Consider the following 13,086-nt stretch of genomic DNA (forward strand, 5'->3'; position numbering starts at 1 on the left):
CATGTTCTGCGTTGCGTTTAGCTAACGAAAATGTATCCCAAAGCCTTGTGAAGAAAGCAATCAGATTAACGGAGTGATTGTGAAAACCCCAAATTAAACCCAACAGGAAGAATGAAAACTCGAGCAAGGTTTCCAGCGACATCACGACATAAAGGTAAGTTCTACTTTTTTCTGACCCTGTTTTATAATCGACTTTTCTACAATCATTGTAGAATATTTAATTCTTTAAACATAAATATTTGATTATCGTTTTTGAAACTCGAATATTGATGAAGCCCATTTTTTGGTACTTAAATGTTTTTCAGCGTTGAAGTTATTAAGAATTAAATCCCACAGGAAAATAGTTTTCGAGAAAAAATTTTTTAATCAATCCGAATGAGCGAAAAAAATACTGTTTGTACACTCGGACATTTAATTGTTCTTAGAAGCATGTCATCGAAAGCAGTTCAACAGAAATATGTTTGTTAATTTTATCACTTTTTGAGGGGAAATGTGAGATTTATTTGTATTCCCTAGATTGTTTTGTCACTCTCATAAGCATATAAACATTGGTTTCATTTTTGGACAAAGACTTTTGCCGTAGTACAACAGTTAAGACAAAAGATTTTCAGATAGCTTCAAACTTCGCGACAAAAATATACTGACTTTTAACATTGGTGTTTGATAAAGTGTAATGAAAGAGGAAAAGAGTCCTAAAAAATTTACAGGTTTTTCTTGTTTCTTCGTTTTTTAGTTGTGATTTTTTGAAAAAAAAAAAAATTGATCGGTGTCTTAGAAAGCCAACAAATAGCAATAATCTGTACAAGACCTCATGCTCTTGGCAAATCTGCCAAAACTATAAAGCGTTTCCTGGTCTTAATGGTCATTTTTAATAAAAATCCTTATTACTAAGCAGATAGTATTTTAAACTTCCCCTCACAACTTATCGACACAAATATAAAGTCTCTCCTGTTCCGTTCCATGTTTCCGCATTTCAAAAAGGCCATCCGTTACGCTATGATCTCGAATTCCTCGTCCGAATCCAACTGCCGGTGTTCCACTTCTTCAAACTCTGTGGAACAGAGGAATACAAAATTAGATTGAAATTAAAATACAAGTACCCGAATTAAAGAAATTACCTTCATTGACGATTTCATTCGCCGATATTTCGTTGAATGTCTCATTTGGTTCACTGTTTTTGCGCGACGAGGTCGACGAAACCGTTGTCGGTGTCCACGGAGCCTGTCGCGTTTTCGTTAACTCAAAGAGAGCCTGGCAGCTTGTGCCGCTGGTCAGCTCTTCTGCGATTCGTCGCATCAGTTCGTCAAAATCCTTGCGCGTTCGACATTCGAAGCAAACCGCCAACGAGGGGTCCATTGCACTGAAATTGATCCGCCGAGCGTACTTCTGGTGAAAGGTTTCGTCTAGTTCCCGTTCGTCTTGCTCGATCTTCGTCCCAATCGACCCACTTCGTTGTACGGTGTGTGGATCGAGGTAGAGTGTTTCGTTGCCTACATAGCCGATAAAGTATAAAGCTTGATTCGGACGGCCACCGATCATTCCACAGCTTCCCGGCAGTTCAAAGCACTTTTTGAGTCCATCGACGTAGATAGGATTAATTTCGCTTATTCCTAGTCGAAGTGGTATGATTAGAAGCAGAGGTTTCCAACCGGTGGGATCCGTATTATCCACACATAGCTCCACTGAAAGAAAAACAACAAATGTTTAAGCTGATCGTCCTAGGCAAAGTTCATACTAACGAATATCATCCGTGGCCACTGTATTATCCAATGCTACGTGAATCACCAAATTGCACCAATCGTCAAATTTGACTAGTTTCCTTCAAATGAAAAAAAAACCATTTATCTAGTTCGCTCAAACAACAATTCATTAACCGAAAAACTCACTTCAACACCTGTGCCACCGTATTGGGGCCGAACCATTCGCCGACGCGCTTCTCCTCCGAGGATTCCCCGGTCAGTGCTATTTGATGTAGCGAAAATGGGGCCTGCTTATTGTCCTCGAATCGGTTGACTATGTCCAGATAGGTTTGGTTGTTGGTCTCGGCCGTCCAGCTCCAGTTGCGCCCCAAATGTAGCTGCAGAAGTGCCTCGGCTAGAACCATCTGACCACATCGTAGCATACAACCCCAGCCCTTGTCCGAGGTGTGCTGAGAGCCACCGATCGGTACGAATCCGCGCCGATACGTGCACCACAGTCTGCTTTGCACATCCTTCCGGATGCTTTCAAGATCTGTTGATAGGAAAACAAATTTGATAAAAAAAAATGAGTCTTAATCAACTGTCTTGTCACAGCTAAGCCCGGAACTTTATTGTAATTCCCGGTGAAGACTTCATTTTACCCCGACTCAAATGAATCACGTGGAGTCAAGATTCCACCGAGATTAAAATTTGATTATTCTACGATGGCCGCGGCGAAGAATGTAGTCTTGTTATTAATGAGTGAGATGACACCTTCCTTTCTCAGATCTGTCCCACAGCTTCTGTCAGATATTCAAGCTTCAGACCTCTTGAACGTTTTTCCAAACGTTGAGCATGACTTTGTAACCGAAACAATGCTACCGTAACATACTACTCTGAAAAAACCGAGATGGTTTGACATGGTACTCTAGGTAAAGTGCGTGGAAGAAAAAGTGAATAGATGTCGGATGAAAACAGGAGGGCTCGGAGTAAGACGAAAGTCGGAAGTAAGCAGGCATATACCAGGTCAGCCAAAGCAGCCGTCTGCTTACCATATGCGGGCCTAGACAAACTCACTAGCCCCTGCCATTTGAGATATCCGACACATTCTGGTCACTATCGACTGGGTATCTGAGCATGATCTATCAAATCCCAACGCTGCCGTTGATGCATTCTCACACATTCTGAATCCCCTGAGTCACGACCACGACTGAACTGCAACAACTTGTTGCGTTGCAACTTATTTTATATATATGTATTCTATTGTCTTGGTAATCTCAAGGTAAAAATCTCTAGGTAGCAAATGATGAACCGGCCCTTTAATACGGATTGAACTTCACGATCCGACATCAAAAGTGCTACCAAAAGTAAAGACTAGTCGACGTAACGTCCATTTCAACCGTTGAGAAGAAATACTTGAATTTCGCGCGCGATTTGCAAGCATTGTCTTGGCAAAAACCCGAAGCCAACCTCATAGGGGGAGACAATCTTGCTAGCTGGTGATCCGGGGGTTGCTCTCTTAGATTCCAGACGCTGATAGCAGAAGTCGCTCGTAGAACCTTTTAAGTAGAAGCATCGTTTAAAAATCGGTAGTCGTCGAAGTGGAAGTTTGATACCACGTATCGGAAAACCCAAAGTAGTTGAGGCTGGCAATCTCCCACGCCGTTGTTCCGCGCATTCGGTCCGGTCTCAACGGGAAGTCGGTTAGTAGAAGTGCCTACTGGTTGTCGAACCTGATCCTTGGCGGCCAGTTGAAGGTCCGCGCCAAGACGCTGAGCGAAAGGAATCGGCACGTCGTCGGTAAGTTTATTTTTACTTTTAAATTTCATTAGCTATTTTTTGACATTTCCCATGAGATTGCCAAACTTTCTACACGAGATTCGCGCAAATTTAAATTGTCCTCCCTTGGGGTAAGAGTCCGAGCTAACTAAATTGATGACCGTTGGCACATCTACACTTAGTGGATGGCGCTTAAGTGCCGACGGTAAAGTTTGCGCCTTTTAATCTCGCAATTTAATTCTCGATACGTAGCCAACTGAAGAAGGCAAAAGGTGTGCCCTTAGAAACTCAACATCCTACACTAAGGATATATATCGTAAACTAAAGCCAGTGAACATTGTTACCATAACTACCTACGTCGCGTACAACGCAACCTCAAGTCTAGCCCAAACGTTTTGGAACCACGTGAATAGTCAGCAGTAAGAACCTGGTACACCTTAAAACATATTTCTGCACGGCATTACGGCAAACTCTGATTGTGGAATCTGCGATCTCTTCGCCCAATAATTGTCCAGTATCTTCACCTAAGCTTCAACATCCCCAGAACATTTAGCTACCGCTGTCAGGAACGTTTCGCCATTGGGCTTTTCAATAAATAGCATTGAAATAGAGGATGCAGTCATCTCTAAAGCTGCAGCGAAGCTTAAGAATTCCTTTTCTACGTGCCCGGACGGGCCGAGCTGCTTTTTTAAAAAGTTTCATGCCTGTTTTGCTGACTCCTATTCGGCTCATTTTTCAAGCCCAAAGGTCTACGACAAGTAACTTGCTAACGTTCACTTTTCACGAACGCTTAGGATTTTGTGGTGCTCTACTTGGCTGGTTCCGCAGTTACTTAACTGATCGTAAATTGATTGCTCGAACGCGGGACGGGTGTGCCTCAAGGTAGCCATCTAGGACCGATTATTTTCCTAATTTACTTCAACGACATTTTGTGACTCTTCGACGTTCCCAAACTTTGCAATTCTGATGACCTAAAACTGTTTTACACCATAAACGACCACGACGACATAAATTTTCTGCAATGTCAATTCAATCTCTTCGCTAATTGGTGCGACATTAACTGGCTGCCATTAAACCGCAGCAAATGTGCATTCATCAGCTTTTCTCGTAAGCGGTAGCCTTTAATTGCGGAATACTTCCTTGGAGACCCATCTCACGTGTGAACCACTTGGCGCAATCTTAGATCAGCTCCTGGAATTCAAGGCACACACCAAATACGTGATTGACAAAGCATCCAGAAGTCTCGGTTTCATTTTCAAAGTGGCGGAGGACTTCAAGACGTGTATTGCCTGAAAAGCTTATACTGCAGCATTGTTCGTTCCATTCTGAATACGCATCAGATGTCTGGTACCCCTATTACCAGAACGGAGTCGATCGGCTCGAGGTTGTTGGCGATTTTTGCGATACGCCCTTAGACACCTGAACTGGCAAGACCCTTTTCGCTTGCCTAGCTACGAAAATCGATGCCGCTTCATAGATATCGATACCCTTCAAGCCCGCAGACGTGCCTCATTCGTCGCCGACCTCCTGACATCGCGAATCGGCTGTTCCACGCTACTGGAGGCTACTCCGCTTAATGTACGACTCCGTGGTTTTAGAAATTAGGATTTCAATTGAAATTCTCATTCGAACGAACAATTACGGAGTTAACAGCGCCCTCATCGGTGAAATGAGATCGCTCAACCGTTTTCCGGAGCATTTTGACTTCGACGTTTCGAGGGATGTTTTCCGAAGAAAAGTGATAAGGGCCTTGAGAACCCCATAGTTAGACTTAAATGTTTTGTTTTCAATTTTAATTTTAAGTAATCATTTGGATCAACATGTGATCCTTTGATCAGAAATAAATAACAAATCAATTGACCGCCAAAGTGGTGAAAGGACTAATGCTAGAATGTCGATGAAAGGGGAAGAACGTCAGCAATTTCAGATCAAACAGATCAGTTCAAACGTTGGACTGAGCATTTCGAAATGCTAATAAGTAAATCGCATTACATTCCTGTTGAAGTGATCAAAGTCGAACCTGCCTTTTCTGGAATACTGCAACATTCCCGACCTACTTGGTGGAGAGTATCTTTACAAATGACCCGAAGGAAGAAGGCGAATAATAATAGAGCAAATCAACCAATTCCAAGAGTTTTGCACGACGGTCCGATTCAATCCCGGTAATATGGCTGGAGTGAGACAAGGACGTATCTTATCACCGCTATTTTTCTCATAGTCATGGATGAGATCTTGACTGGGCCGATCGACTTTAAATCATAATGAATTGTCGTGGAATCCTCCGACGATGGAGCAGCTAAACGGCCTTGACCTGACTGATGATATTGTTTTGCGAACTCAAAGACATCCCGATATGCAGAGCAAACACGGCGAACAGGTCACAAAGGCAATGCACAGTGGTGCAGAACATCAATCTAGCTGCGCCGAGGATGAAGAGATAGACATTTGATGTCTTCAGCAACATTGTTCAGTTTTACATGGAGCATATTCTAGTATCAAAATTTTTGCCGAGGGGTCCACCGATAGCGAGATAAAAATGCTAACTTTTTTGTTTTGTAAATGAGGGCATTGATGTCTTCGACAAAGTTGTTTATCTGATCAAAATACATAAGTTTGTTGAATATGTCAAAGTCCTATCACCCTCAGGAGTTACAGTCAAAGTAAAAAAAATCTCTTGAAAAAAAAAACAGTTTTTTGAACCCGACCCGTTGAAGATTGGATAAAATGGTTCGCTGTCTTTGAAACAAAGTTGTAACAAGCCAGGATCTAAAAATGTTTCATACATTATGATGGGTTTAGAAGTTGCTGGAGCCCTATAGAAAGTATTTAGTGTATTTTATTGGCAATTTTGGAAGGCTCGTCCATCGAAAAGTGCACATTTTCGCAACACCCCCTTTTTTGTGATTATTTTTGATGATAAGTTGAAATTAGCGGGGAAATCGGTGGAACTAGTAGAGGTAATGACTCCATTATCTTGGTACAATGGCAGATCTATCTACAGACGAAAATCCGAATCTTCAACTCAAACGTCAAATCCGTATTGTTGTACGGGTGCGAAATCGTCTCAAAATAGCATTGCCGAATAGAAATAAGCAAAAGAAAAATTCATTGCTTACGTATGAATTGTACGCAAGCGGCATTAAAACTGCACCTTGCGCAACGCCAAGTTGTTGAGAATGTCTACACAAATTTTACATGCGAATTTAAGCCACATATTACAACATATGATACCTCAAAGTTACCATTCTTGCATTTATACGGCTTTGGCTCTCAAGGCCTCATATTCCATATTCATAGAATTTGAAGTGTTGATTCAATTTCTGATTGTTATTTCAATAGGCAAGCGATCATCAGTATTAGAAGTATAATACTTCTTGCTCTGCAAATGTTAAATCTTTGTTCAGTTTATTTTTTAACAGTTGTTCAGAAATGTAATACTATGTCTCGAATGTACTTAAAATTTCTTTGACCTTATAAAAAGGCCTGTGCTAAAAGGTTTTCGTGTGTAAATAAATCTACAATTACAATTGAGGCGCTTAGGATCAGAGGGGTGCAAGTACCGAAATGATGATTTCGAGAAAACGGGCCTCAAAGTTTTTTTTCTAAATCAAAATTATCGAATCAATTTTTCTACTAAATTTTCGAACGAGTGTGTCTCATGAGGTCTAAAATGAACGATTCTGAAAGAAAAACCAAAGTTTTTGCGATATTTATGCTAAAACGGCGAACTACTTTTATTGATATTTTTCACTTGCACCCTTCTGATCCCAAGAATGTCACTTGCACCCCTCTGACTCCAAACAATATGATAGCATCCTTTTGGAACCTGTATGTAACGAGTATATTCAGTACGATACTAGATGTTTTGTTTTTGTTCACACATTTAATTTTCTGCGTTTTCGGGCTTCAAATTTCTATGCAACTATAATGAACGAGGTTTGCAAGTTCCACTATCCTAATTCCCAGAATTTGTTGAAAACTTTCAATCTCTCTTTTTCCTTAATGGATACACAAGACTACCAGCAGATGTGTTCATTCATTGAAATTAACTGTTTAGCTGGTCGCTTTTTCCGGTAGAACCAACGTACGCTTCCCCTTGGTTTCGTAGCTTTTTTCGCAAGATGAGTTTCCAGACTGCCTGATTTCGTTGGCGTTTTTGGGGTCTTGATGAATGGCCAGTTGACTCTCCAGGAATGGACTCATTCTCGCTAGCAACTGCAGCAGCAGCAACTTCTGATTCTCCAGAAGAACCGTGGATGTTTAATTTTTCTTATTTTGGTCTAATTATACAAGGCCTCTTTCCTAAACAGTTATGTAAATATTCCTTAAAAGACTTAATGAACTTTTCGAAGTTTCATTTTGTTCCGTGGGATAGTATGTGACATCATGATCAGAGCCTGTCGAAAACTCTGAATCCTCTGAGCTTTCATCCGAGAGATTTTTCTTAGATATATTTGCCAAAAAATTATTGTTAAGTGCGTTTTGTGTTTGCCTTTTATCCCTATTAGCATTGGCTAAATTTGCCATAAAAAAAAAATTTAGAACTTTTTTGTATACATAATAACTGGCTGGTAAACGGTGGATAATGTGCAACACGAGACCCCATAGTGGTCATATCACCTCTTATTCACAACTCCTATCTCTACCTCCCCGTGGTGCCGGCTGGGGTGCGAGTAACCTAAGCGGAGATCGGGTATCCAACCCCGGTGGATGCTTTGGTCGCATGCAGACTGAGAAGGTGGCCGCACGCGTCTGTTCCCCATGTCAGGGGCGGCGTGCAACAACAACCGAGCGTCTGTTCTCCAGGTCAGGGGCGGCTCAAACAGCGTCTGTCTTGCAGCAAGCGGCTGAATTTATGAAATGCGGCTCCCGCCAGCTAAGTCCAAGATGGCAGCCCCATCGCGGGATAGGGACTTTAGGCTAACAACCTACTGCTCCTGATATCTTGTATTGTTACAGAAACTGAGAGAAGAAATAACCGATTTGGAACTTTGGCAACGACTTTTAGCATGAAAACACGGACTAGAATTGGAACTTGGAATGTTTTGACCCTTGCCCAGCCAGGAAAGCTGGCTCAACTTGCTAGAGAAGCTAGCCGCCTCAAGCTAGAGATATTGGGACTGAGCGAAGTCCGTTGGCCTAACACTGGAGAACACAAGACACAGTCCGGGCAAGTACTGCTTTACTCTGGCATACGAGGAGAACATGCTACTCGGGAACGAGGAGTTGGTTTCCTGTTAAGCCCGCAGGCCCATGCAGCCCTCATAAGATGGGAACCGATAAACGAAAGAATAATCGTAGCCAGATTCAGAACACGGGTTAGAAACCTTACAATGGTCCAGTGTTATGCGCCAACTGACGTTGCCGATTTGCAGGAGAAAGAGCAGTTTTACAGTCAATTGAACAGCGTGGTTGAGAGAATTCCGAAGGGTGACATTCAAATCCACTTGGGCGACTTCAACGCAAAGATTGGCTCCGATAATCAGGACCTTGAGCGCATCATGGGGCGCCATGGCCTAGGACAGATGAGCGAAAACGGAGAGCTGTTTGTAGAATTTTGTGGCAACAACAACATGGTGATCGGTGGATCGCTCTTCCCCCATCGACCAGCACATAAGGTCACTTGGGTATCCCGAGATGGCCGAACAGAAAATCAAATTGACCACATCTGCATCAGCCGAAAATGGAGAAGGAGCCTTCTTGATGTCCGCAACAAGCGAAGCGCAGACATTGCATCTGACCATCACCTCGTCCTTGGCGAGATACGACTGAGAGTTGCGCGTGTCCAACGGCGCGAGGAGAAGGTCGGGTGTCGATACGACGTCCGCCGGTTGGAGAATCCAGAGGTGAAAAGGGCATACGTTGAACAGCTAGAATCCCGAGCCTCGGAGCTGCCGACAGACGGAACAGTCGAAGAACAGTGGTGTGGAATCAAGAATGCCTTTATCACGACGAGCCATGGTACTCTCGGTAAAGTTTGTGGAAGACGAAGTGAATGGATGTCGGATGAAACCTGGAGGATGATCGATGATCGGAGAAAGGCGAAAGTCGGAATTGAGCAGGCATGTACCGGGTCAGCCAAAGCAGCCGCCCGCTTACGATATGCGGAGCTGGAAAAGGCAGTTAAACGAGCTTGTAGACGAGACAAGAGAGCCTGGACAAACTCCCTAGCCGAAGAGGGAGAAAGAGCTGCCGCCATTGGAGATATCCGATTATTATATGATATTTCTCGCCGCCTTAGTGGTGCAAGGACTAATGCAAGAATGCCGCTGAAAAACCGAGCAGGTCAGCTGCTGACAGATCGAACAGATCAGCTCAAGCGTTGGACTGAGCATTTTGATCAACTTTTCCGAGTTACAAATAGCAATGGCCAACAGAACCCGCAGCTCGAGGCGCCCACAGTAAGTCGCATTAATGGCGTCAACTCGGAAGCGCCCTCGCTGGCTGAAATAGAAGCGGCAATCAAGAACATGAAATCCAACAAAGCCCCTGGAATCGATTGCATTCCTGCTGAAATGCTCAAAGCCGACCCTGCCTTGTCAGCACAAATGTTGCACCGTCTTTTCGCTGACATCTGGGATACTGCAACATTCCCGGCCGACTGGATGCAGGGTATCCTCGTAAAGGTCCCAAAGAAAGGAGACCTAACAGAGTGCGGTAACTGGCGTGGCATAACTTTGATCTGTACAACCCTCAAAGTACTCTGCAAAGTGATCCTGAACAGGATCCAGGAGAAAATCGACGCTACACTCCGACGGCAACAAGCTGGATTCCGATCCGGACGATCATGTGTGGACCACATCACAACGCTACGAATAATACTGGAACAAATCAACGAATTCCAGGACTCTCTTCTGCTGGTGTTCGTTGATTTCGAAAAAGCATTTGACCGACTGAACCACGAAAACATCTGGGCTGCTCTTAGACGAAGAGGGGTCCCAGAGAAACTAGTCCATCTCATCGAAGCACAGTACGAGGCATTTTCGTGCAAGGTCTTGCACGACGGTGTCTTGTCCGAACCAATCCCGGTAACTGCTGGAGTGAGACAAGGATGTATTTTATCACCGCTACTTTTTCTCATCGTAATGGATGAGATCTTGACTGGATCGATTGACTGTAGACCAAACCGAGGATTGCCGTGGAATCCTTCAACCATGGAGCAACTGAACGACCTTGACCTGGCAGACGATATTGTTTTGCTCGCCCAAACACAACAAGACATGCAGAGCAAACTCGATGACCTCACCGAAAGCTCCAAGGCAGCAGGTCTCAAAATCAATGTCGGAAAGACCAAGTCGATGGAAATCAATACAGGAAATCGTTCCAATTTCGTGGTAGCTGGACAACAGGTTGAGACAGTGGAGTGCTTCCAGTATCTTGGTAGCCAGATTACGCCTGATGGTGGTACCAAGAAGGACATCGAAACCCGGATCAGAAAAGCCCGATTTGCGTTTGCGAGTCTCCGAAACATCTGGCGGTCACGCCAGATCTCTCTACGAACTAAGATCCGAATCTTCAACTCAAACGTCAAATCCGTATTGCTGTACGGGTGTGAAACTTGGTGCACATATGCGGTGACGACGCGAAAACTGCAAGTTTTTGTAAATCGCTGCCTGCGGAACATCATCCGCGCTTGGTGGCCTGGCAACTGGATCTCGAACGTTGAACTTCATCGCCGGTGTCATCAAAAGGCGCTAGAAATCGAGATTCGGGAACGTAAGTGGAGATGGATTGGGCACACGCTGCGAAGAGATGAAAACGAGATTTGCAGAGAGGCGCTTGACTGGAATCCAGATGGGCATCGAAGAAGAGGCAGGCCCAAAAGCTCGTGGCGGCGAAGTCTAGCCGCTGAAATCCGCACAGTTGACGAGAACCTTGGCTGGCAGCAAGTGAAGACGCTGGCTCCGGATCGCCAGCAGTGGAGATCTTTTATCTCAGCCCTATGCGCCGGTCAATCGGCGCTGGACCCTTAGGTAGGTAGGTAATAACAATGAGATTTTCATGCCGACGAAGTTACACCTGAATCTATTTTCATCACTTCTCTTTCTGAGGACTTTGGATTATTCTGGTCAGAACCAGTAGAAAATCCTAGTAGGAGCTAGATGATGTTGTTTTCAACTGACAAAAATGTATACGTTCTAATGAAACTAGCCTAAAAGTATAATCCTTTGGTGTTAGAAGGGTGCAAGTGCACTTGCACCCTTCTGACACCAAACGAAACAGGATTTTCATTGACACGTTTTTTTATAAATAGCTTAAAAATATCGAAATAATTTTTCTTCTGACCTGTGTCTTCTACAGAATGTTAATCTATACTTTAACTATCCAAAAAACAGTTTATCTCAGTTTTGATAAAAAATCACTTGCACCCCTCTGATCCTAAGTGCCTCAATTATAATGGATTTTCACTAAATTTAAAATAAGTTAAACGGCAGGTCAAAAATAATATGAATTAGTTTATTATCTATTTGAACCTTCCTATGAAGTGCCTGCTAAAACATAATACCTACTTCCTTTTTAAAGAATAAATTTCTTATTGTTGATGATTTTCGTTCTTTCATCCTCAAAAATAAGTCAACAAAGCAGATAATTCAGAAAAATCAGACAGAATTCGCGTATCAATAGAGAATACCTTCATACATTCAATTTATTTATTGACTGCGTATGAAGAGAGTGAAATAAAGAATAAAGGAAACTTTCACCCCATAACATTTTGTTTGCATGAATGGGCAGAAATGCAACACCAAACGTTCAGAAAGTCTTAAGTAAAGAAATATTTTAATCGATTTGGGTCGTTTTTTAATTTGTTGTAAAATTTTTTAAAGAAGTTTGGTATTCGGAATTTTGTTTTCCTTCAATGTAATTTACGACTTTTCGAAATTCCCTTCTCGAAAAATATCCAACATCATCAGCATCGAGGTGCGAAGCACCAAAAAAACCAACAACAACAATAACATCAACCAGAATTCACCTTGAGCTGCATTGTACTGCCTGCCTAGGATCCAAACAGCCTCGTCCGTTTTGGGGATATCATCCGGTTCTGCCACGGTGCCAATGTCGTAGCCCACGTATGCGTCCAACATATAATCCATGATAGCTGCAGCTTTTGTCGCTAGACCACCACCACAGCTGATAACATTGGAGTTGTTCGGTTCCAGATGCGAAGTCAGTTTTCCCGATTACTTATGAACCTATACGAACACTCTTCTAATTTCACTTTTTCGGGGAGTTTCCCAACGATTGACCTCGACGTCACTCGGATGTTACACTTGGTGCGACATAGCTCTAGCCAAATTTAATTCTTAATTATGTAGTCTGTATCACTACGCTACCTTGTATGCGATTGAGATGCACAACTTCGAGAGAAAAACACTGATGTTTCTTCACTTCCTTCACTCAAAAGATTTGGTAAGCCAATGAAATTGCAATTTGGGATTTTCTTTTGTTCAGCTTTGTTATTATTTTTGTACCTCGCTCGCGCACTCTGATGTGTGACATGAGCGTTTATACATAAAAATCTTTGCCAGCAAGTCTGTTTATGTCTTTTTGTCTGTGAAGTTGGGGCGAACTGTATTCACGGGCGAATTTTTTTCAAACTCACCGTTGATAGATTAATGGAATGAACTCC

General features: G+C 42.9%; 1 protein-coding gene across 1 annotated transcript; it reads right to left on the bottom strand.

Annotated features, from left to right (window-relative positions):
* Window positions 1-460: 460 nt before the first annotated feature.
* LOC129748062 (cysteine protease ATG4B-like) lies at window positions 461-12,907 on the bottom strand. The gene is made up of 5 exons (XM_055742531.1): window positions 12,430-12,907; window positions 1,887-2,232; window positions 1,740-1,819; window positions 1,119-1,682; window positions 461-1,051 (listed from the first exon to the last, which is right to left on the bottom strand). The coding sequence occupies exons 1-5, from the start codon at window positions 12,548-12,550 to the stop codon at window positions 990-992; spliced, it is 1,173 nt and encodes a 390-aa protein (XP_055598506.1). The 5' UTR covers window positions 12,551-12,907; the 3' UTR covers window positions 461-989.
* Between the last annotated feature and the right edge of the window lie 179 nt (window positions 12,908-13,086).

The sequence above is a fragment of the Uranotaenia lowii genome, chromosome 2 (assembly GCF_029784155.1).
Source record: "Uranotaenia lowii strain MFRU-FL chromosome 2, ASM2978415v1, whole genome shotgun sequence".
NCBI classification, from domain to species: Eukaryota; Metazoa; Arthropoda; class Insecta; order Diptera; family Culicidae; genus Uranotaenia; species Uranotaenia lowii.